This window comes from Mytilus edulis, chromosome 1 (genome assembly GCF_963676685.1).
Source record: "Mytilus edulis chromosome 1, xbMytEdul2.2, whole genome shotgun sequence".
NCBI lineage: Eukaryota > Metazoa > Mollusca > Bivalvia > Mytilida > Mytilidae > Mytilus > Mytilus edulis.
Window position 1 is genome coordinate 105,458,879 of NC_092344.1, and position 24,870 is coordinate 105,483,748.

General features: G+C 30.6%; 1 protein-coding gene and 1 long non-coding RNA gene across 10 annotated transcripts in view; one reads left to right on the forward strand and one right to left on the reverse strand.

Annotated features, from left to right (window-relative positions):
* Positions 1 to 24,870, forward strand: part of LOC139517135 (uncharacterized) — a 560,758-nt gene that overhangs the window by 161,804 nt on the left and 374,084 nt on the right. The gene's annotated exons all lie outside the window — the stretch shown is intronic.
* LOC139516873 (histone-lysine N-methyltransferase, H3 lysine-79 specific-like) overlaps positions 1 to 24,870 on the reverse strand; it is a 42,690-nt gene that overhangs the window by 8,263 nt on the left and 9,557 nt on the right. The window contains exons 3-20 of one of the 8 annotated variants that reach the window (XM_071307351.1): positions 17,540 to 17,614; positions 16,685 to 16,748; positions 15,904 to 16,041; positions 15,454 to 15,544; positions 12,052 to 12,146; positions 11,282 to 11,400; positions 10,623 to 10,671; positions 10,152 to 10,251; positions 8,231 to 8,337; positions 6,805 to 6,846; positions 6,033 to 6,101; positions 5,724 to 5,855; positions 4,598 to 4,715; positions 4,188 to 4,322; positions 2,803 to 2,934; positions 1,830 to 1,921; positions 1,023 to 1,124; positions 414 to 497 (exon numbers count right to left, since the gene is read on the reverse strand). In XM_071307351.1, the coding sequence (XP_071163452.1) occupies positions 414 to 497; positions 1,023 to 1,124; positions 1,830 to 1,921; positions 2,803 to 2,934; positions 4,188 to 4,322; positions 4,598 to 4,715; positions 5,724 to 5,855; positions 6,033 to 6,101; positions 6,805 to 6,846; positions 8,231 to 8,337; positions 10,152 to 10,251; positions 10,623 to 10,671; positions 11,282 to 11,400; positions 12,052 to 12,146; positions 15,454 to 15,544; positions 15,904 to 16,041; positions 16,685 to 16,748; positions 17,540 to 17,614 (1,744 nt within the window). Of the gene's footprint in view, positions 1 to 365; positions 498 to 1,022; positions 1,125 to 1,829; positions 1,922 to 2,802; positions 2,935 to 4,187; positions 4,323 to 4,597; positions 4,716 to 5,585; positions 5,856 to 6,032; positions 6,102 to 6,804; positions 6,847 to 8,230; positions 8,338 to 8,806; positions 8,914 to 10,151; positions 10,252 to 10,622; positions 10,672 to 11,281; positions 11,401 to 12,051; positions 12,147 to 15,453; positions 15,545 to 15,903; positions 16,042 to 16,684; positions 16,749 to 17,539; positions 17,615 to 24,870 lie in introns of all 8 variants that reach the window. The other 7 variants (XM_071307334.1, XM_071307318.1, XM_071307304.1 and 4 more) reach the window with 7 other exon arrangements.

The following is a 24,870-nucleotide window of genomic DNA, read 5'->3' on the forward strand; positions in this document are numbered from 1 at the left end:
CAATGTTATAATTACCATAATAACAAGTAGAATAGACTCTTGCCAGTTTTTCTTCAGCAGAGCCTGGATACAAGTCCTATATTTTAATCAGATCAGATACCGACAGACATTTGACGATAAATATTAATCTGATGAAAAACTATCAGAGGATCATCTGTTTACAACCCAAATCAACACAGGAGTCATAAGGCAAATGAAGTATGTTATAAAATAAACATAAAGGAATTTTCTTTTATCTTTACATAGTTTTTTTCCCTGATGATACTCTGTATTTACTCATGCATGACAAATGAGTGATGACCTCTTCCTTGATGAATTCATGCATGACTGATGATGATGACATCTAAATGTAAATACAGACGTACCAGACTTATTTTCTCCACGTGTTTAATTTGTTGTTCTACGGTACTCACTTGTCCCTCCAACTCCTTGTGTTCCAGTACGATACGTTTAGCCTGCAACAAGAATTCAGCTGGAGTTGATGCTTGTATACCAAGCTGAAAAGATAAATATTGTAAATCTAAATGGATCTTTATTTGTTTTATTGTTTATAATGAAATAAATATCCAACAATAAAATCTGTTTAATTTGACTTGCATAAACCCGTACTGCAAGACCCTTGAAGAACACAACAAGTGAAACTGTAAGCTACTGCTTACAGTAGCTTACTGATAATACCCTTGCCCACCAAGGAAGCTGCTGAGTGATGAATTTGAAAGTGCATCACACAGTATAGACAACTTATATAAACCTCAAAACCAAATTTCAGAAATCCTTATGATGTAGTTCCTGAGAAAGATGCAAAGAAAAGTATTTATAGGACAGATGGATGTAAAACAGTATACCCCCACTTTTATTAAAGCAGGGGTATCATTAAAGAAACATGAGCTTACAGGACAATGAAATATAATATATGACAATGACTTATGTCTGGTGGAGAGTTGTCTCATAAGCAATCATAGCACATCTTATTTTTTATAAAGAATCCTGCTGTTTATTGCAGGCAAGGTGTAATTACAAACCTCTTTTAATCTTGCTTGTAGATGTCCTACACTTTCTTTCTGTATACTAGATATATGTTTATCTAACTGCTGTACTTTAGCTTTTAATTTCTGTTGTTTTTCCTAAAACATAGTGTTATGATAATTAGCTTATACTTATACCCATTGAAAGAAAAGAAAAGTTTTGTCTATTTTGACAGTTGCTTTTTTAAAATTTATTCCTAACATGTAATACCATAGTACGCACTTCTGTAAAAAAAAAAAAGAAGCTTCATTCCAATTGAACAAATGTAAACATGCATTTATAAACTTTCCATTTTTGAAATGGGCAAGTTTATGTTTTGTTATAGGAAGCTTCATAAGTAATACTGATGGGTTCTACTCATTAATGAAGGCTGTACTGTGACCTACAGCTGTTAATTTCTGTATCATTTGGTCTCTTGTGAAGAGTTGTCTCATAGGCAATCTTACCACATCTTATTTTTATATGGTTATGCACAGCTTCACATGGTACGATCTAATTCTGCTTATTTAAACTTGAAGATTATCTATTAATAAAACCTTCCCTAAATGTTGAAATGATGAAATAATGGACTGTGTTTTTGTACAATACCTATTATATAAAATGATTTTTTTAGGGTAGATTTTTAAATTCTTTAAACTGTTATATGAACTATATTTCTTCCAAAACTTCTTTTATTAGTTTTGAATTTACATGCAACAGTTGCTACTGGACGTTAAGCAAACATCTATGAATCAATCAAGCATTCTTTATTCCTTTTCAAGTTGTGGCTACAACAAAACATATAAAACCTAAAAAATATTTACCCTTTCTTGATCAATTTGTTGCTGCAAAGATATTCTATATTGAGGTGTCTGCATATAAGACATAAACTGTGAATATTGCTGCTTAAACAACTCTACAATAGAAAAACAAACAATACTGAGAAATCAAATAATTTTTAGTAATACATGTTGATATAAATGTATGATGATGAGTTTTTAATTTTAACTGAGGTGTTAATTTAGAATATTTCTTTTCATAATCTTCATCCATCAACATCAAGAGGGAGTAAGTCATAACAACAATTGATTTATTATGTGTCCTAAAAGGATAGATTGTTCATGGTGAATAGATCAAACACCCTATTTTCTCCCTATTCTCAAAGGATTGTTTTTCTAAAATAACAAACAATATAACAATAAGGAAATGTGGGGTAACCAACAATTCATAGACAGCAACCAAACAACTCATGTTGATCAAGAGTGTTTAGTTCAAACATATTTTATTTGCAAAGTATCACAAATAGGATAAGACACAAGTTATTCAAAACAATTGTATTCTAAGATACATTTTTATCAATAGAATTTCACAGCCTACAAATATCAAATTTCATTTTTAGATAAATTGTAAAAAAATATTTAACAAAGTTTCTTGACCAGATAATTGCTTTACCTAAGAGCTGATGTAAGGCCTGTTCTGTCTCTAATCTAGATATAGTATGATCTTGTGTCATTGCTTTACCTAAGAGCTGATGTAAGGCCTGTTCTGTCTCTAATCTAGATATAGTATGATCTTGTGTCATTGCCTTACCTAAGAGCTGATGTAAAGCCTGTTCTGTCTCTAATCTAGATATAGTATGATCTTGTGTCATTGCCTTACCTAAGAGCTGATGTAAGGCCTGTTCTGTCTCTAATCTAGATATAGTATGATCTTGTGTCATTGCCTTACCTAAGAGCTGATGTAAAGCCTGTTCTGTCTCTAATCTAGATATAGTATGATCTTGTGTCATTGCCTTACCTAAGAGCTGATGTAAAGCCTGTTCTGTCTCTAATCTAGATATAGTATGATCTTGTGTCATTGCTTTGAAACAACTAGAGGATACCCCAGTCATACTTCTATCATTCCAGTTCTTCTGGTTCTCGGGAGAAGCTGCAAAACAACAGGTTTACATTTCATTGTTGCCTTAAATATTACATAAAGTAAATACATTTGTTTAATTAAGTCTTCTGTAAATATCAAATTCATGACATGTTATTACATTCTGAAATACTATCTAAAGTACTGTGGATTCATTTTTATTTGTGGTATACCAATTTTCGTGGGTCACAGCGAACCACGAATTTGAGAATTCAACGAAGAATAATCCCGAGAAATGTGTATGGAGTCAGATGTTTATTTCCGGTTATGTTATGCAGTTCTAGTATAGTGTTGATTAGCGATAAACATTGTAACATAACACGTGTTTTCTATTGAAAGAAGATACAAGTATTTTGATTAAATCTATAATAAATATATCGAATATCAGTGATAATTTACTTTTTGAAATTGATTAAAACTGTTCATGGAAAATAATAAGTTGTTAATTACCGTGTCATAGTTTGGTTTACCAGTGATTAAAAATCAATAGGATTAAGTACGGGGATATTGCCCGTAGGTAATATTGTTTATGACAGGAACATTTATTTTCACACCTTATACTTATATCACTGTTTATTATATCGTGATTAGGGAAATGAGCTTTCAATCATAAAGTTTTGAATGCCTTATAGAATTCAGACAAGAATTTATTAATTGTAAAACAAACAAATAATTAGTTGTCTCTGTCCATTATTGTAATCGAAGTTATCAATGAACACTTTAAAGTAGAATGACCAAGCGAGGATTTTGACAATTCAAAACTTTTTCAATGAATTCCTTCTTTTTTGTTTTGTTTTATTATTGATCAAACCAAGGAGGTTATATGATCTCATAAATCAAAAAGAAATCCACGAATTACGTATCTAATGTTTTGTTGTTGTAATCAGCGATCCACGAATTTACGTATACCACGAAATGCCTTTTTTTCTCTATCCACGAAAATTGATACCCACGAAAATAAATGAACCCACAGTATCATAGTTCTATAACTGACATGCAATCTTATATAAAGACTTCAGTGCATATTACACATATGTATGGAATAACCTACAACAGGTATGCATGTAACTAGAAATCTTAGACACAAATGTATAACAAGAGTTATGAGCATCACAACCAAATGAGGAATTCTTTAAATTTAAACTTTGGAAGCTAAGAGTTGCAGCAACCAGTCTTTTTACAATTTCATAATTCAAAAAAATATACAATCAAAATGTATCTTTTAAATTTAGCAGTGCCTCAGGACTAAAGAATAAGTATCTTACCTGAATTCGATGTTGACATGAGGGTGTGTGTATGTAATAGATTCAAACTATCCAATGCAAGTACTTTTTCTTTCTTCTTGTTTCTATTTGCAGCTCTTGATTTTGCTGTAGAAAAGTTTGTTCTTTTTGCTCGTCCTGGAAATTACAAACAAATAATTAACCTTGATGCAAAGGGTAAAAGAAAAATGTTTTATTAAATTTTAACATATGAAAAGAAAACTGTTGAGTCCCTAAATATAGCAACAGTTTAAAATTTCTAGGTTTTTTTCCCAATTTATTTATAATCAAATTCTAATGTGATTTCAAAGGAAGTCCTGATTTAAATCATATATATCAAATAACAAATAAATTCCAAACTTTTTTTGATATAAATGAAATGTTATTATCCAAACAATAATGCTAAGATTTACCATTAGGAACATCTCTTTTCCTTTTGTGACGTCCATTTTGTAACCTTTTTGTTGTTCCATTTTTCTTCAATTCTTCCTTTACTTTCTGGGCCATCTCAACATCCAGTTCTATGTTAGACTATAAAAAAATAACACACTATATTATACTAAAGCATTTGTCTGTTTTATCTGAAAAACAAATTTTATTAGATTAACTTTTTAAAAAGTGTTTATTTAAAAAATAGAATATTAAAGTAAATCTATAACTTTTATTTTGAAATGTATAGAAAAATGTCTTAATCAATAAATTAAATTATTAATTCTAAGCATAGGACATATTATCACAATGTGTGTAAAAATAAAAAATTGTCTTTAAAGTAGTATAATATAGTATTAACATAAAATAAGCAATGAATGTGAACCTCCTCTAAAATAAACAAACTGTCACCATGCATATAAACCAGACAATAAAACAAACAAACCAAATGAAACAGAAAACTGTATTCTCTGTTTTCTTCAATTTATAGTTTATTACAAAAATTTCATTAGGGACAAATATTGAGGGGAAGTTAATGTAGATATACTTTCTGGACTTTAAGGTGACCCATTAAAAATCTTTGACTTGACATGTCTTAATAATTTAAATTAAGGATGAATTGAGCATGGCATACATTTCATACTACTGCAGGTAAATTTACCAAAATGATTGTGTATAAATATTAAATTACTATGGGTTTCAATGAATTGATTTAATTCCAATTTTTAAAGAATAAATATTATAATGAGAATAAATACCATTTATCAAAACCAATTAACTCTCTCCTAACAACGTGTGGTAAGGCTTGGAAAGGTTAGACGATAGGACCCAAAATTTCTAAGCATAAAAAACGACCAAAATGTTCTCACAAAATGTTTCTTGGAAGATATCTTTAGTAGTGCTACCAACATAGAGAAAACAAAACAAAACAACCAACAAGTAAACCAACACTTCTAAACGAGGACAACAAACCTGAGAAAGGGACCCGGTTGTTGCCTCACTTATAACACTATCCTCTTCCTCATTAGAGGAGGCCACCATTGAAGCACTATCAGATTTAGGTTTGGACACCAACTCTGACCACTGTCGGCGAGTTGTGGGTCCCTGTACCTGGATATTTTCGTCTGTTGTATCACTGATTATTGTACTGGCATTACTGTTACTGTCAAAGTCTATTGTACGAATGGCTGAGCAATTATCTTTTCCTTTCTTGGCTTTGATCACACCATTCTTTGTTTCATCCTGTAAAACACATTGTTTATAAATAAATCTGTCAAGCCAGGTGTTGCCAATGTTTTATATCAGCTGTTCATTTAAATCAATATTTCATTTTCCAGCAAGGTTGTTTTAAGTTGAATATGTAGTTTCTTTTCAACATCTGCAATCATTTTTTTCTAAATGTATAAAAACCATTGTTACCTTGTTCATTTCATTGACTTTCTTTTCCAATAACCTTCCTCTTCTGTCTCTTCTAACTTCTTCATCATCCTAAAAAATATACCACAATGTTACTGTAAATTCAGATATTAATGCAATGTTTTAATCATTGCGATAAATGCGACAGGATTATAATCGCAATAATTTGAACTTGCATTTTGATTTTTTTTTAATATGAATTAAACAGGATTTTTCTCAATATCGCAAAAAATTTAAAATCACATTCAAGTCTAAAATGACAAATTTGCAATAATAAGTGCACACAATAAGTTCTGACTTGACAGTATATCTATCAAGTGAAATAGTCATTAACAATCCTGTGTTTAACAAATGCCAAATAACATAAGACATTTAAAGTAGGCAAAAGTTCTTGTCAATAGAAACAAATAAATAGGTCTTCCTCTTCTCATTAGACATAACACAAAGCAGGTTCATAAAATTGTGTGAATATTTGTGCTGCTGAGATTTGCTGACATAAAATAGTTTAAAGGTTTGTAAAAGGAGCATTATTTATTAAAGATTTGATATCTTCAAGGACAAAGAGTTTTCTAAAATTTAAAACAATCCTAATTCTAAAATTGACAGAAATCTCCCATAAGGGAACAATGTCAGGATAAGTCTGGTTTGGATTTAATCCATTGCTCAACAAATAATGTTAGAAACCAAATTGTTGAATACTGAGAGCAATCATCATATCATTAGGGGAAACATACATCCTACTTTTAAGTTGATGTTTTTTTGTGTAAATACTAACCTTCATCTTAGGATTTTTCAATTTCAAGAAGTATTTTTCCAACTGAAAATATATAATGATAGCATAATTGATAATGTCATATTGGTACATCAATATAAGAAAAGGTAAGTTGAGCAGGCAAATTAATCTTTAGTCTATAAATGACTAAAAATATAGGAGAAATCACTGTGTTGCAAACCTCAGACAACAGAACTTGAATGATACTTTCTCATCATGTTAAATTGATTTCCTAAAAAAATTACACTTGATATAATATTGAATCTTCCTGGGTTGCTGTCTCATTAAAATTTGCCCTATGCCTTTATGAATAGTATTAGATGTAGGTATAAAATGACAAATAGTAACTGAAGTGCTTTTATATGTATTTCTTTATAGCACACTGATTCACAGCTGTCTTGTCTTTTAACAAACAACCACATCTTGATGATACATTTGTCTTTATCTATATTGTTTTTATTCAATTAAAATCATTTTTAAACTTTTCAATTTTACCAAAAAAGAAAGTTGCTTTCTATGTGCATTTTTCATAACAAGTATGGAGGTTCTAAATGAGAGGTTGAATTTTTATTTTATTTCTCATTTCTCTTTTTGGTGTATAATAAGTAATGTAGCTAAAGGTTATATTATCCAGAAAATTATGAAAGTGCACAACTGGCAGATGCACCCACAAACTTTTCATAAAAGTCTTTCATATTTTCAAAACTGATTTATGTACATGAATCAGATGTATTGTTTCACATATTTCTGTCTTTTGTTTTTAATTTTTTTCTTATAATTACACAATCTTTTTATGAAACAATACTCAAATAAGGTCTTTCAACAGGCAGAATTGATATATTTAAAACAGGGACAATAGTTACTTTGAATCTCCTGTCAACATATGGTCATATTAACATATTGTGTTCATTCTTAGTAGTTTGTTTTATTCTTGTTACTGTTGCACTTAAAACATTTGCTTTAAATACATTTAAATTTTTTTTAAAACAGAACAAACTTCATATGTAAAAGGTTATAAGTTGTTTCCACCAATAAAATTTTAGCAGATTTTGGTCGCAAATCAGCGTAAATCAAAAGATACATAATGTAAACCAACTAATTTTTGCAAGCAATTAATTTATTTCTTGAGTAGAAATATGTTGTGAATATAGATCATTATGAAAAAGTAAAACTTGGGATTTTCATTACTTATCTACATCATGTAAATTTGAGAATCGCAAAATTAAATTCAAAACGAAATTGGCTAGAAAGGGCTAAACGCAAAAATAAGTATCTGTGAAAATAAGTTGGTTTACAGTGTGTATAATAATTGTAATAATATAAATGATGATGATGATTACAACATTGATACTGATCTACCTGAACATGATGAAGATGAAACTTTCTACCTGACCATTATGAAAATGATTGACAGTGACGATGTACTCACCAATTTTCTATCAATTGTATGTACAAAGTAGGCAAAAGGTTTCCCCGTCCATGACACTGCACCACTTAACGGGGACAGCTCTGCTACGTGCATTATTGTACCAATGTCTGTAATGCAAGTCAAGAGCTTAGACCCATCAACGTATCTAGCTACAACTTTACTGTAACCAAACACTCAAGATTTCAGTTTCTAAAGTTTAATGTTCATTTGTGATCAACAAAAGATATATAAGCTTGCTGCTACACTTAGGTAGGACAATAAACTGATCCATATTATTACAAATAACAATTAAACTTGAGAAACTGAAAACTTCTTAAGATTATAACGCAAACTAAAATTATGTTTTCTGCAGATTTTACATCGACTAAACTAAAATTAAGGAATAATTCATTGCAATTCATTGAAACTAAACATGCAAATTAAACTAATAATTTTTTTTAAAATTTTCTCATAATGCTTATTAAATGAATTCTAATAAACTTTGATTTAGAAGTACTATAAAATTTGCAGGAGACATGATTTTTAACATCAAACAACATAACAGTGGTCTCCAAAGGGAGGTAACTCCTGACTCACCAGTGTCCTATCAATAGTATGGTGATAATAAATGACTGGTTTGCCGGTCCAAGATACACCTCCTCGTAAAGGAGACAATTCTTCTACATGCATTATAGCTCCAATATCTGTAAAATGATTGGCCATAACATGCTGGTTAATGTAACAACAAAGTTAATGAACATGATATCTAGGAAGCACTCTTTGTCAAAAACATTCATCACTACTAGATACTAGATCAAAATGATCAAGCTGACAAATTAAATGGTTTAATTGATGTAAATTTTTGGAACTAAATAAATCACAGAAATTTCAACTGATTAGCAACTTCCGTAACCCATCCCTTTAAATCAATGAGAAGAAAAATTAATTTACATTTAATGCAACATAAGATAATAAGAGTATAAAATCTATATTATATAAAAATTTAAATAACTGTCATCCAAATGTCTGTCAGGGAAAAGTTAAAAGTTTATGTTATGAAGAATGCTATAAAAAAGTATAAAAAAACATTTTTCTTATGTTTCATAAAGATTAGGTCTACTTTTCCCTATGGTAAATAAGTGATGCTAAAATACATTTCAGAACTTGTATGACAAACATTTTAAACACTCACATGTCTATGAAATAAATAGAAAATACAGATATGTGGCTTATAAAATGATCTTCTTGTCAGAGCATGTACATGTATGAAGACTATTCTACATTTAAAATCATCATGCAAACAAAATTGTTCATTATACAACATTTAGGAATCAATATTTTAAATGTTGACAGCATAAATATAGTTGTATCTTCATCAACAGATTCATAAGAAACCATAAAGAATAAATGAATAAAATTAATATAATGAATATAATCCACCTTAAAAGAATTTTTTTTCACAAGAGTTTAAAGAAAATAATCTCCGAGCAAACTCTATTTCTTAAATTGTTGGTGCTATATAATTGCTGTACATTCATTATTATAATTTCATTGGCAACATTTTTTTCTGTTTTCATCAAATCTTGTAGATTTTTATTTATTCTAGCAAATGATTATCTCCCCTATATCATTTCATATTTACAAAATGTTGGTCCTGATTTTTTATATTTAACATTTTTTAAATTCAAATTACTGTCTGTAAATTTTAATTCATATCAATATCTTCTCCTTTGAAAACATTGTAAGTTTCAATAGCAATTCTTAAGCTGAATATGTATTTCCAAAATTTTATTTTCCAGAAACAACTGCAACAATTCATGTATTCAAGTAGCAATATTTGCAATTTGTTTATTATCCAACATATATTTAAAAAAAAAATGCCAAGAAGACATTTTTGTTACTTGCATAATGAAATACAGTGTTTTCTCTGATTAGTACCTACCACTAAGATTTCTATCTGTGATACGGAAATTGAGAGGACAGAATGCTTTAGATGAAACTATCTTTGCTCCTTCCTTCATGTTGGCAAATCTTAACTTCAACTGTAATAAAAAAACATTCAATTGGTGTTCATTTATTATTTTCTACTACAAAATTAATTAATATTTATAGAATATACCTTTATCAATAGCATTGAGCTTTTTGAACTCCTAATTATCAATTTAGTAATCAATTGATAAAATTGTGAATCATGTGATTCTTTTTTAATGACAATTATACTTCACATCTGTAATGTCTCACAACTTTTAACTCTGTTACAGACTTGGAGTAAAGAAAGAAAACAAATATATTTTTACCAATGAGGCAAGACAAAATATCGTTCTAAAAATATTGAAGTCAGAAAGAACAAATATGATGTTGTACAGAAGAAAGTAATATGATGAAAATACATAAACATTTTAATCATTCTCACCTGATGATCAACTTGAGGTCCAAAGGCAAAGTTGTTTACAAAAATAACACTAAAACATAATAATATCAGTCATTAAAACCTTTCTGCACCATAACCTTCAAACTACCGTATACAGATATTTGATACTTTATATAACAGAATTACATTTTCCAAAGTATCTGTGTCTGTTACTATAATGAATTGTAAACTATATTCGTTGCTTCATATTTGCATGTGAGACTTTTTTTCTTCTAAATTTCACATCAAGCCAGTATTTGATATATAGCATCAGCAAAAAAATTATTTATGATTGTTATATACTGCATGTCCTGTGAGGAGGACTAACATTTAAATATGTCTTACTTTGTGTATAGTGTATAGTGGTCAGTATAACATAAGAATTTTTTAATCTTAAATTTCACTATCAAAACAGTACAATTTACTCTATTATAGGTTGCACTTTGTAAAAAACATTGAAAAAATGCCCCACAGCTCTTTGTTTTAACCTTTAAAAAATAGTAGTGCATATGAACTTTCCACTATAGAATTCAATTTTTAATAAACTTCATAGAAGAGTTGCACAGTTTTTGACATAAAGGAGTTCCTATGTGAAATTGCTTTGTCTGTATTTACCAAAGTGCAACCTTTACTGAGGTATAATTTCATAATCGTAAACCTACGTTGCATTATTGATTTTTTCTTTCACATCTTCTTCCAGAAAATCTCCTTTCTGTATTAAAAAGTCACCATGTTTCTTACCATACCATTTCATCCACTTTTTGTACTCTTTTTCCATAGTCTATAAAGAAAAATTTTGTATGTTATAAAAAAACATATTGATTATTATGAATAATTAACAAGCTTAACTATTCAGTAAACCAGGAAGTTGATGTCAGAGTGATGAACAAGAAAAAAAAAACCATCCTCACATGAAGCTTTACAGCAAAAACTCTGGAGTGTGTAGGTAAAGGTAATATCTTTGGTTTGCTTGCTTCTAGTTGAACAATGAAATTATTATAAGGTAAGGTATAATACCATCTTTTAAGAGTAGACTAGTCCAACAGATAATCAATATATATGTCTGTCTGTAGGACTAGACCTAAAGGAGGGTAGTATACCTAACCTAACAATGATTTCATAGTTCCACTAGCAAGCAAGCTTACGAATGATATTACCTTCATCTACACACTCATGTCATTTTGCTGTAATTCAAATTTCAAAAAGCCCTTAATTGTATTTACTGAGAGAATATGACAACAATTTATGGTATACTCTCATGAAGCTTGATACTAAATTTCAAGAAGCTCTTGTATATAGTTTTGGGGAAAACTTAGCGACCAGAAGTTTAAAAGACGGATAGAAAATCAGTAAGACATAACCATGTATTCACTCAACCATTGTAGTGGGGGGATAGTTAATTAAAGAGGTTTACTTATATAAACATACTAACCATTGCATATTTAGCTGGAAATTCTGCTTTTTCAATACCATAACACATTTTACAAGGTGTCGATGCTGCTACTTGTAAAACCACCTGACCAACACCTGAAATATAAAATAATTTCTAAATATAGTCTGCTAATCTTTTCAGGTAATGTTTAATGGTTTTTCATTGCTCTGTTTGAAAATGACAAGCTTTTAAAACAACATTTATTAATTGACAGAATATAAATAAGGGAATTAAAAAGTGAAAATAAAAAAAGCTGAAAAAAGTTGATGTCCTCATATTATATATCACTTTTTTTTTTACACTAAGAAAAAATAACTAGGACTTAAAGATTTTATAATAAGGCTGTTGAACCCCACCAAAAAGCACAAAATTTATGTTTTTTCTGCATCTTAAGAATAACCTATGACAACTATACACCAATATTTATTGCTGTATTTAGTTACATACGGTTATTTATTTAAATAACTCTGGATAACCATTCTCAAAACAAGGTGAGGTCACCAGTAATGGCTTCAATTGGAAGCTGAAAAGTAGAGAAAAATATAGAGCTAACTAATATCAATTTCTCTATTATGGAACTCAGAAATCAATATTTCTGACTTGCAGATAAATGGTATCTTTTGAAATAATAATTTATGCAGAAATATTAAGGAACTTTATACTTTGCTGATTTTTTTTATTATAAATTTAATTTTAAATTCTTCAATGGGTTGTTCTAAATTGTTTAGTTTTAATGAAATAAAATGAATCATGTGGATGTTGGGTAGACATATTATTCTAAAATACTACACACAAGTTGTTATAATAACAACAACCATAGTTTTCAATACTACAAGAAACAGGGTTTCCCTGGTAAACAAATGCCATTCTGATATTATTTTACTTTTACAGCAATCAGTTATGTTTGCTTATTTGTGAGCCTTAATTGATGATTGCTTTAAACAATTACAGCTTATACAAAACTCCTTTGAGAATCAGTTGATAATTTTGACCACGTTCAACATGGCACTTAGACATATTTGTATGTTTGATTGTGCTTATCATTTTTGCCTTTATTGTTCTTCTTTATCAAATATAATTTCTGCAAAATGGTTGATATTTTTTAAAGGGCAATATATTTTGTGTCATTTTGGTCTCTTGTGGAGAGATGACTCATTGGTAATCATACCACATCTTCTTTTAACATAATAACTCCTCTAAAGGTAATTCAACACTTTGATTTCTGGATGTCTTTCTTATTTGAGTTTTGTTGTTGCTTGTTGTCTCACTGATGTTTACCCCATATCTCCTTCATATCTTAAAATACTCCCTGTACTTGGCATGTTTACTTCACAATAAAGTTTTTAACTGATTTTAATTGCTTGTTCTTATGTTGTCGGTGTAACATCTCTGTCCAAGGAAAAGGGACAAAAACTTGTTATCCCCCTTCCCTTCACACATTCTGTATTCGGGACTCTGAATTGGGATAGGTTCATAAAGAATGTCCCCCTCTAAACCCAGTACAGTGGTGTCATCCATTACATCAGAAGAAATAAAACAGAATTGAATGTTCTTTATCTACAGTCCTAATCCCTTGGGCCATAAACAAGAATAGGTTTGTTTGCCCAAACCCTACCTACCCAGAAAAAAGCTGCCTACTCAAAGTCTTTAATTGTCCTGATTTGAAGAAGTTTTTTTTTAATCAGATAGGCATGAATACTAATAAACACACGATACTTCATTTTAAAAAAAAAAAAAAAGAAAAAAAAAAATGCCTACCTACCTACCCACTGTCTCAACCTTTGGGTAGGGTTTGGGCAAACCAAAATATTTTTAATTGTGGCCTTACTATTTGCCAGATCTATATATCTTCAATATCAATAAAAATCTTTTGCTTCAATCCTCACTTATCACTTTAAGGCACTTAAAAAATCAATAAAAATCTTAAAGGGGCACTAGCTACGATATATATAAAAAAATAAAGTATGATTTTGTTTAGATCAATCATTAATCAAATTGGAATAATGAAATAATAATTTGCTTTTAGCAATCAATTTCCTTTAATTTTGTTGAAATAAGCGATTAAACATAATTTTTGACTGATTCACTTGCAAGTGAAAACGTCATCATCATTCTTACCGGTATTCATGTGAACTTCAAGTTAACCCCTAGCTAGAGATTGACAACGCATGCATTGTACGTGTACTGGTTATTTAAAGAAAAAGAATGTCAACAATGAAAGTGAAACTACGGTAAATCATTTGATTACTAATTGGATGCACATAAAATCATTCTTATATGGTTAAAAACAATGAGAAACATCTATTTTTAATCTATAAAATAAAATCAAACAGACCTATAAAAATGCAATTGCACGTGTTGGTTTAATCTATTCGTATCTTTATTTTTGTTTACATCGCTTATATGGTCATCTGAGGTCAAATCGATAGTTAATTAGATGGCGTCTGGACTAAAATACACACGAAACGAACCTATATATTATCTACCCCATGCTCTGTAAACTGTTTATTTTAGACTTTTGATAGTTTGGATAAATGTTTTACATTGTTATAAACCAAATATGAGAATTTGAGTCAAATCGGTTACAATGAATTTGACAGCTAGTGCCCCTTTAAGATTCAGTCTTACACACTTACCACTTAGATTAAAACGAATCTTAAGCTTCAATACTACAAACTTACCATTTCTAAGATCAAGACAAATTTCAAGATTAAGTTCTAAACACTTACCACTTCTTAGATCAACAAAAATCTTAAGATTAAGTCTTACACACTTACCCCTTCTAAGATAAAAACAAATCTTAAATCTTACACACTTACCACTTCTAAGATAAAAACAAATCTTAAATCTTACACACTTACCACTTCTAAGTTCTAATCAAATCTGTAAGATTAAGTCCTACACACTTACCACTTCTAAGTTCTAAATAAATCTTAAGATTTAGTCCTACAAACTTCAACATCCAAGATCAAAACAAATCTTAAGCATAAGTCCTACACACTTACTAATTCTAATGTCAAAACATGTCTATAAGATTTGGTCATTTACACTTACTGTTTCTAAGATCAACACAAATCTTAGGATTTAGTCCTCAAAACTTACCATTTCTAAGATCAAAACAAATCTTTAAGTAAAAGTCTAACGCTTACCATTTCCAAAGTCAAAACTATCTATAAGATTGTGACATCAACACTTACCATAATTTCTGAGATCAAAACATATCTTTAAGAATTAGTCCTCAACACTTACCATTTCTCAGATCAAAGATCAAAACAGATCTAAGCTAAAGACATCCTACACACTTACCACTTTTAAGATTAAAATCAATCTTAAGCTTCAATACTACAAACTTACCATTTCTAAGATAAAAACCAATCTAAAGTTTCAATACTACGAACTTACCACTTCCAAGATCAATAAAGTAATCATCCTCAGAAAAATTGACTGATTTTATCATCTGATCAACAAGTTCATATGATGTCTCTCCATACACCTGAACATAACAGAATATTTCCAGTAAATATAACTATAGGTAAATAATGAGTGATTCAATGATTTTGCTTGATGAAAGACCTTGTGATGAATTTAACCCAATAAAACTGTGTTAAACATGTTCAGAATGAACAGTAATAAATTAATTTGTCACAACTCCAATTTTACATTCAAAATGTCTGAAATCATATAAAATTAAAGACTTTTTGTTCATGAAAGTTAAATAAAACAACAACAATTAAAATCGGAATTGCGGTCCAGCACAGAAACTGATCATACGTTTGTACATCTGGAAAAATATAATCTTGGTATATACAACACTTTAAGAAATAATTTAGGAAACACTAAAAGGTATGTTACCTCTGGAGAGAATGGTTCATACTGGTTCAATCTTTCTGGATCTTCTACTGCTATATTATAACACTGTTGAAGAATGTGTTTGAGAAGCCCTGAGGACGCTTTGTCACTTTGTTTCTTAGGTCTAGAGGCACCTTTCCACTAAAAAAAAAAAGAAGAAAAAAAAAGAAAGAGTAAAAATTTTAGTTTTAACAAAAATTATTATTTTATTTGCAAGGATAAATAAACACAAGGATTGGGTTGTGTGCACTTCAATCAACATAAAACAGATTTATAAATCAGCACTGTAAATGAAAATGCCATTTAACCTGGATGGGCAACCCAGTAAAGATTGTTATGCAATGACATAATGGTCCCAAAAACTTTGTAACAGAGAAATATAATAGTCTATACAGTACATAACTGAACAATCTCTATGAACATGACATTATCGGTCAAAGCTTCACATCCCATGCAAAGATGTCAAAATGATAAATATTCATAATAAGCATGAGTGTTTTCAGCCAAAAGATCTTCAGGAGTTTAAATGGTATCATAATGTTAGTGGGCAGAAACTGGTAAAAATTGTGCTACAATAGACACGTACATCCAGTCAAAATTAACACATCCTTAAAGGTGGTAAAGTATGGTCAACTACACATATATGACCAATAATCTCACTTTGTATGAAGACAAATGGTCTCAGAGGTGAAGTATTCATTAGGTGTCATAACATTACATCTGGTAAAAAGTTGTGGACATAGACATGTATTGTAGGGTAACTTTTAACTTGACCAGTACTCACCAGATTTTTGAAGCTGTCTATTGTTCTGTTGTACTTATCACACAAGTTCTTCATGCTCTCATAACTTAAAATAAAATGGCACCATATAAATACATGAAACGTTTTTAAATTGCTTTCAGTTTGACAGAAATAAGAGTTTGTAGACATCATATGACAGAGTTTTAAGAATACTTTCAAATTGATTGGCTTGATTGTCTGTAAGTTTGAAAATTATTACAAAACTGGATCGGAAAAAAATGAACAGCTGGCTCATTTTTTCTTTTTTAATCTTTGATAAAAATCTTGTAATCATTCACTTGTTGGTCTATTTTCTGAATCTATTTTATTCATTTTTATGTGTGTGTCTATTGCTTGATTTTCTGTTTCTATTCTATTCATTTATAGGTCTGTGTGTAAACTTTTTTGTACTGATCTAACAAACAGACAAGTCATGATCATTTCTAACACAGCTTTAGGTTTTCTCTATATGTTATATAACTACTATTGATTTTCAAATCAATGTCATAATAGTAGAATATTTATTATCTATTCATTGTCTCAAAGGCCTATCAATATGGCTTGGTAGATCAAACATGGAAAACATTAGCTAAATATTAAAGTGCAGCATATTATGTCATTAAATGCATCAGAGTTTAGAACTCATAAATAATAAAAACATTTCATTCATAAATAACTTATAAATATCAACTGTCTGACGTAAAATTAAATAATCAATGATTTTTTTTTTTTTTTTTACAAAATTATGTATTTCATAGTAAACATTAACCATGCGTTGTTTATCTAATAGTGGGAGTAGTATTGCATATTTAATGAATTTGTAAATGTCATTAAGGATTGTATTGTGAAATAGATTACCTTTTAGTGTCATAATCCTGCAGTATATGATTGGCCAAGGCATAATCCAAATCTGGGTAGTCAGCACGTACCCACCTAAAATTATAAAAGTGTATTGGTAATAAAGACAGCAGAAAGGATAGGGTTTGCAACTATTATAGATATTAATGAAAATTTATGTCAGTTTTACACAGCGATGCAGTGCCTTAGACAGAGGATTACAAGAACAAACTATTACAAAATACTTTGAATTAGTACATACATGTACATAAGACTTGAGAACAGTTATTTCTTGGTGCATTTCTTAGACAATAAATGCCAATTAAAATAATTGAACCTGCATTTAACAATCAGATTTTGACAGTTATTTATAGTTAACAACTTTTGGGACAAATTGTATCAAAATTATAGAAAATTCTTCCAGCTCTAAATCAAACTATGGAACATTTCAAGTCAATAAGTTGGTGAAACAGCTTCAGACATTACAGTTTTTGACCTATTTCACTACTTAAATGTAAACTTTTTTACATGTAATTTCATCTCCCTTCTTACTATGCACAAGATATAAATAAATAAATTTAGAAGCTAGTATTTGACAAAAATGATCAGTTATACACTGTCCACTCTAGGGACTATCTTCATGGGCAACATGTGTAACATATGTAATAATATACATAAAGTTATTACAAATATTATCTGTAGTAGTGATGTAACATTAAGATTTAGGGATGGACACTAAAAAAGTTTTAAGGATGTGCAATGTCTTGATGATTCATAAGTATATGCGATGTTAATAATGATGCATTATTTCTTTTTATTTGTGTGCCAATTCAAATTAATGTAAATGTAGGAGTTTTAATCAAAGAGCTGAAGAGCTCTGAGGGAAAAGACAGCAATTGTTTCTTTCTCTTTTTTTTTTTGGGGGGGGGGGGGGGGGAGGTATCTTTTGATTTTTGATAGTCTACATACAAAGAATAAACAAAAGAACAGCTAGAACATGTAGAAAGGTTGACAATAGTGCAATCAATTATTGTTTGATGTGATTTCCTCTCCTTAGTTAAGAATTCATCATGGAGTCAATTTGGACCAATGGAAGAGATGTGCACCTTCTCAATCAAAACATTTGATTAAAGTTGAAAGTTAATTATCTAAAATCAACTGAAATCTATCATTTAACAACATTTTAATTGTGTACCACTGAACAGCAGGCTCGGTCATTCTCAATTTGTTGTGACAGTACTTCAAGATTTTTTAATCTTTTTTCTCAAGAAAGTGAGGACTGAAAAATCTATTCAGTTTTAAATTTCCATTGATAAAGTTCCAGTTACAACTCTCATCACAGGGATACATGTACTTATAAAAACCAATATAATTGATATAAGCTGTGTGAAGCTTGTTTCCAGATCCTACATTTTGATATATTAGTAAATTTCATGAAGCTCCCGGGTACAAATCATTTTTTTTTTCTAATATAGGATTTCGCTATATTTTTTTATAAATGAACTTTATCCTATACTTAAAGACAAATCCTTCTATTCAGATCTACCAATAATATCTTCTTTATATCTTATTTTTACTTTAGGCTAGGTAAAAGCTTTAAAATAAGCAAATAAAAAAATGGGGTCACCGACCTCGTTTTCGATTTAAAACGTCATCTTTTTCACGGAATTTGGAAATTGGGACTTCTAGTCAATAGCAGTGTAATATTTTTTTTAAAGTCCGTATCCAATATAAACTTGTCTGTTTTGTTAACCTAGTTGTTAATACAAACTATTTTAATAATATCACCATTTTCTGAGTGGAAAATAATAACAATAAGTTGCAATAATAGTTTTCCCGCCTTTTTTTATTGTGAAATACCTATAAAAAAATTAAGTTTAAAAAAAAATTGACCAATAATTTCTCCTTGAGTCTTCAATAGAATATACGTTGTTTATATCTAAACAAAATAAGGAAATAAAAAGATGGGGTCACCGTAATGAAAAAAGAGATATTTCTAAAAAGGGGTTAACAATTTGAATTGGCGGGAACACATTGCGCCAATTCTAAAAAAGAACGTCGAAAGACGTTCGGCCGGTTTAGGCTATATTCTTACAAATTAGGGACAACCCATGCAGTTCTCGTTATTTACCGTTTTGTTGTTTGTTTGTTTTAAACTACGATAAATTCACATTAATCTACACATGATAGTACTTAGTTTTCAGTCAGTATCACAGACACGTAATATAAATGCAGTGTTGGAAAACAATGCGTTGTACAAATGTACACACCAATGCTTCTTATGAACATTTCATTTCCGGTTATTCATAGTGCTTATGTGTTGAACAGAAATTCTTTTTAAAAATAGTGAAGACATTTTTATATAATATCATTGTTCAATCAAAGTATAACTGAAAGACAAAACAGAATTTTGCTTCCGATATCATGAATTTTAATTTCGTTTAAGAATGTTGTTCCTTTTTATTTTGATGATAATTACTTAAAATCATTAAAAATCTAAGACTCCGTTTCCACTAACAATAAAGATCGATCATTTCTGAGATCGCCGATCTTAAGTTTTGCAAAAATGAGAAAGATCGATCTTCAATCGGACGTAAACATTCCGTCTCTAGATGTAGTTTTAAAAGACCGATTTTTCTTCAAGTGAAAACGCTTAAGATACATCGTGATCGACTTTTCAATCAATCAATCGATATAACATTCCAAGTATTTTATGTAGATATGAAAATAAATCTGCGCATGGTCAGTATAAATATTCTTAAAAAAACTGATTTCAGTGTTTATTCTCAAATGATTTGACAGAACGTGCCATGGAGATAATAAAAACCAAATAAATATACTCGACGTTTTTGCGTCATTCTTCTGAAAATATATTAATAAAAAAGAAAATGTGGTATGATTGCAAATAACACATTTCTCCACAAATGACCAATTGACACAGGAAATTATCAACTATGGGTCACTGTACGGCCTACAACAATGAGCAAATCCCATACCGCATATACAGCTATAAAAGGCCCCGAAAGAACAAATATAACACAATTCAAACTAGAAAATTACAAAAACAAATAATGAAAAAAAAATATGTAACTCTTTTACAAACAACAACTACTTAATTACGGACTGCTGAGTTGAGACAGGACCCGTTTCAGCGCTCGTTTGATACCGTTACTTATTCGTTCCTTAATTGCTTATACATTGCACCTATTACGAAACAAATCTTTTCAATTGTTTTCTTGTCTCTGGTGTTAGCTATGGGTTCTTAAAAGTGAAACATACCTATTAGCGCGTATGTACCAGTTTTAGCGCTAGACTGATGACCTGCTACTTATTCGCGTACAATATGTTTGTTATAGGTCGCACCTTTTTAAACAAATCTTTTTCATTTTTTTTCTTGCCTTTGATGCTATATCTTGGTTCTAAGAGGTAAAATAACCCTATATTAAGGCGTAAATACTCGTGTCAGTGCTCGACTGATGCCTTGTTACTTATTCGTTCCATATTCGCTTACTATACGTGGGTTATTCGGTGCACCTTTTAAAAAAATATCGTTTCAATTGCATTCATTCATTATTTTTTTTCTGTAAATTACTCATCTTCAAACGAAAAGACTGGTATTAGGAATTCTTTGTTTTTAATTACTTATGACATGTTAATCAAAAATAAAATTAATAAATGCAGAAGCATATAATTATCTAATGAACCAAATATTTCCTTATTCAATTTTCTACGATTTTTTGTTAACGAAATGGTTAGACCGATTATTTTAGATATGCAATGTATACTAAATGTAAGGGAGCTAGCATTTGATTTGTATGGGGGGATGGGGGGGGGGGGCTAGGAGGAAAAATTTTGTCCTGCATTTTTTTTTTTAACTGTAATCTCTGTCCTGCCTTTTTATTTTTCACTCTGTTCGGTCCTGCCTTTTTTTTTTTAGTTTATCCTGACTTTTTTTTACCTAAATACCTAAATTGTCGTCCTGACTTTTTTTTTTTGCAAGTGTCTCATCCTGCCTTTTTTTTTACTCAAAACTCCTGTCCTGCCTATTTTTTTCAAATTTCATCCTAGCCCCCCCCCCCCCCCCCCCCCCATAAAAATTAAATGGTAGCTCCCTAAGTGTACACGTTCTTAAAAGATCGAAAACGCGAGATGCTCTTCAGAGATCGATTTTATTTCAATTCCGTGAAGTGTTAACGGGGTCTAATTAACATCATTTCTGTTTTGATCATTCATCCTTAGGCATTTATGAATATCGAAATATTCCGTAATGTTGCTAGAAACTCAGCGTAAGTATACTCATATAGCTATCATACCTTGAGTATGAAAAGAACCTAGTCCGACCTCTTTTCTCAAATCTCCAGTTAATTGATTTTTTCCATATACATTCCTCTGCAATTCATCATTCCGACAACTTTTAAACACAGGCACGATAATGTTTTTTTATACAAAAATTGCGCACCTTATACATTCATGTAAATATCAAATTTGGTAAATCGGAACAAACTCGGAATGGTCATATAAAAAAAACCTACAATGTTAGAAGCTTATATGTTAACTTCTCTAGATGTACTTTGTTTTACATGTATGAGTCGTTAGGTTACTGTTTTGTTGGTGTTTATCAGAAATCTAAATTTAAATTATTATATTCATGTAAAAATGTAAATGCCGTACACATTCAAAATACGTCAGTGCAATTTGCCTTATCCATATATAGGTACGTAATGTATTGCTAAAGATACATTGAATTTTGAGGACATGACCAGAATGATTGATGATTTTCGTACGAAAGTCTATACATGTAGAAAACTAAGGAAAAAAGTATTATATTATAATTTGATTGGCTCATCTTGTTGTCGAGTATCCAGATTCTGTTTCGTTTCTTTACAGTCATTTTTGTGTATTTTGTGTTGTTGAATTGCTGTATAGTTGACGCTCTTTTCATTCTCATATTTTATCCAATTCTGGAACATGTCTATTATATCAAAACAATTTTCATTTTCTTCTCGGCAAATTAACCTATCAAAACGATTGTCACTCTCTCCATCGGCTCAAAGAGGAATAACTCTAATAAACGTTACCAGTTCGCGGAAACCGCGACGTCATAAACCGCTGACGGCATAGTACTGTTGCGCTTGTATATGCGCATAAACAATAGAGGGATTTGTCTTTAATAGAACAAGAGTGCACACACTGAAATGTCTCGCCTTCTATACTAATCATTGATATTATGTTGCTAGTCCGAAGTATAAAGCTAATCTTTATTACAACTGTCACATAAACTTAACATTAACCAAGATAACTAAACAAAAACCAATGAACCTTGAAAATGAGGCAAGGTCAGATGAACCATGCCAGGCAGACATGTACAGCTAACAATACTTCTATACAACATATATAGTTGACCTATTACTTATAGTTTAAGAAAAATAGACCAAAACACAAAAACTTAACACGTGCAATGAACCGTGAAAATGAGGTCAAGGTCAAATAAAACCTGCGCGACTGACATAAAGATCATAAAATATTTCCATACACCAAATATGGTTGACATATGGCATATTGTATTAGATAAAAAGACCAAAACTCAAAAACTTAACTTTGACCACTGACCCATGAAAATGAGATCAAGGTCACATGACATCTGCCCGCTAGACATGTACACCTTACAATCATTCCATACAACAAATATAGTAGACCTATTGCATATAGTATGAGAAAAACAGACCAAAACACAAAAATTTAACTATAACCACTGAACCATGAAAATGAGGTCAAGGTCAGATGACACCTGCCAGTTGGACATGTACACCTTACAGTCCTTCCATACATCGAATATACTAGCCCTATAGCTTATAGTATCTGAGATATGGACTTGACCACCAAAACTTAACCTTGTTCACTGATCCATGAAATGAGGTCGAGGTCAAGTGAAAACTGTCTGACAGACATGAGGACCTTGCAAGGTACGCACATATCAAATATAGTTATCCTATTACTTATAATAAGAGAGAATTCAACATTACAAAAAATCTGAATTTTTTTTTCAAGTGGTCACTGAACCATGAAAATGAGGTCAAGGACATTGGACATGTGACTGACGGAAACTTTGTAACATGAGGTATCTATATACAAAGTATGAAGCATCCAGGTCTTCCACCTTCTTAAATATAAAGCTTTTAAGAAGTGAGCTAACGCCGCCGTCGCCGCCGTAGCCGCAGGATCACTATCCCTATGTCGAGCTTTCTGCAACAAAAGTTGCAGGCTCGACAAAAATTGAATAAACCAGCTGCTCCGCAGGCAGAGATGCAAACAGTTTTTTTTTCCTGTCAGACATTGGGGCCTACAGGGTACGAAGTTTTGCCAGACCCATCACATTTCTGCCAGACCTATATTTTCACTCAAAATAATCTATGTAAAAACTTTGTAATATGTCTATAAATAACAATGAAATGTAACTGTTTCCTGTTAAGGGGGTTTCCCGAATTTTCCCGCTAAAAAGCACATGGCTTTCAACAATTGTAAAACAAAGCATTCAATTTGTGATCATGGATTACAGCTTTAATTAATTGAATTTGGATATAGATATTCAACTTAAGGTACAGTCAGGCAATGCTTTTACTTTTTTTCTGGATTAAAACTAATTTGAAAGAAAAGTTTAAAAAATAAAATATATTGTGAATATTCAGTGACCCATAGATTTTTTCAACTCTGCTACGGAGGTTAAAGTTACGTCATTTTTCAAACCAATGGTGTGTATTCTCTGTTACAACTAAATAACTGCGTTTGATATAAATATTTCAATAAATTAACGATGTCAAACATACGATTTCAAAACTGAAATTTATACTGCAAAAGGTTTTTTTTTTTTTTTTTTAAGGAAGGATATTTGGAAGGTGTCAGGCTATAATAGTTATCATTAAAACAGTTTGAACTCCCGATTTCTATTATGTAATCGAAGCCTTGAATGTTGTTCTATCTAATCATAGCAACGTGGTTGTAAATTCACAATTTTATAAACAAAATACTCTGCCAGGACCGACGGGGAATTAAGTTTTGGCTGACCCAAGCAGACTAAAATATTGACGGCCATCAGGTCCTGCACAGCAACAAGTTTTGCCGGACCTGCATAAATTCTGCCCCTTAGGTCTGACAGGTCCGATGATTAGTTGCATCTCTGCGCAGGGCGCAGCTTTATACGACCCCAGTGGGTCGAACCCTGACAATTGGGGCAAATTTGGTCACAATATTCAAGCTTGATACTGTCTGAATTTTGATTGTGATCAAAGTTTTGACATAATATAGGTTTTTGCCACAAAATTAATGTGGTTCAAGATCTAACGCATCTATTGCAT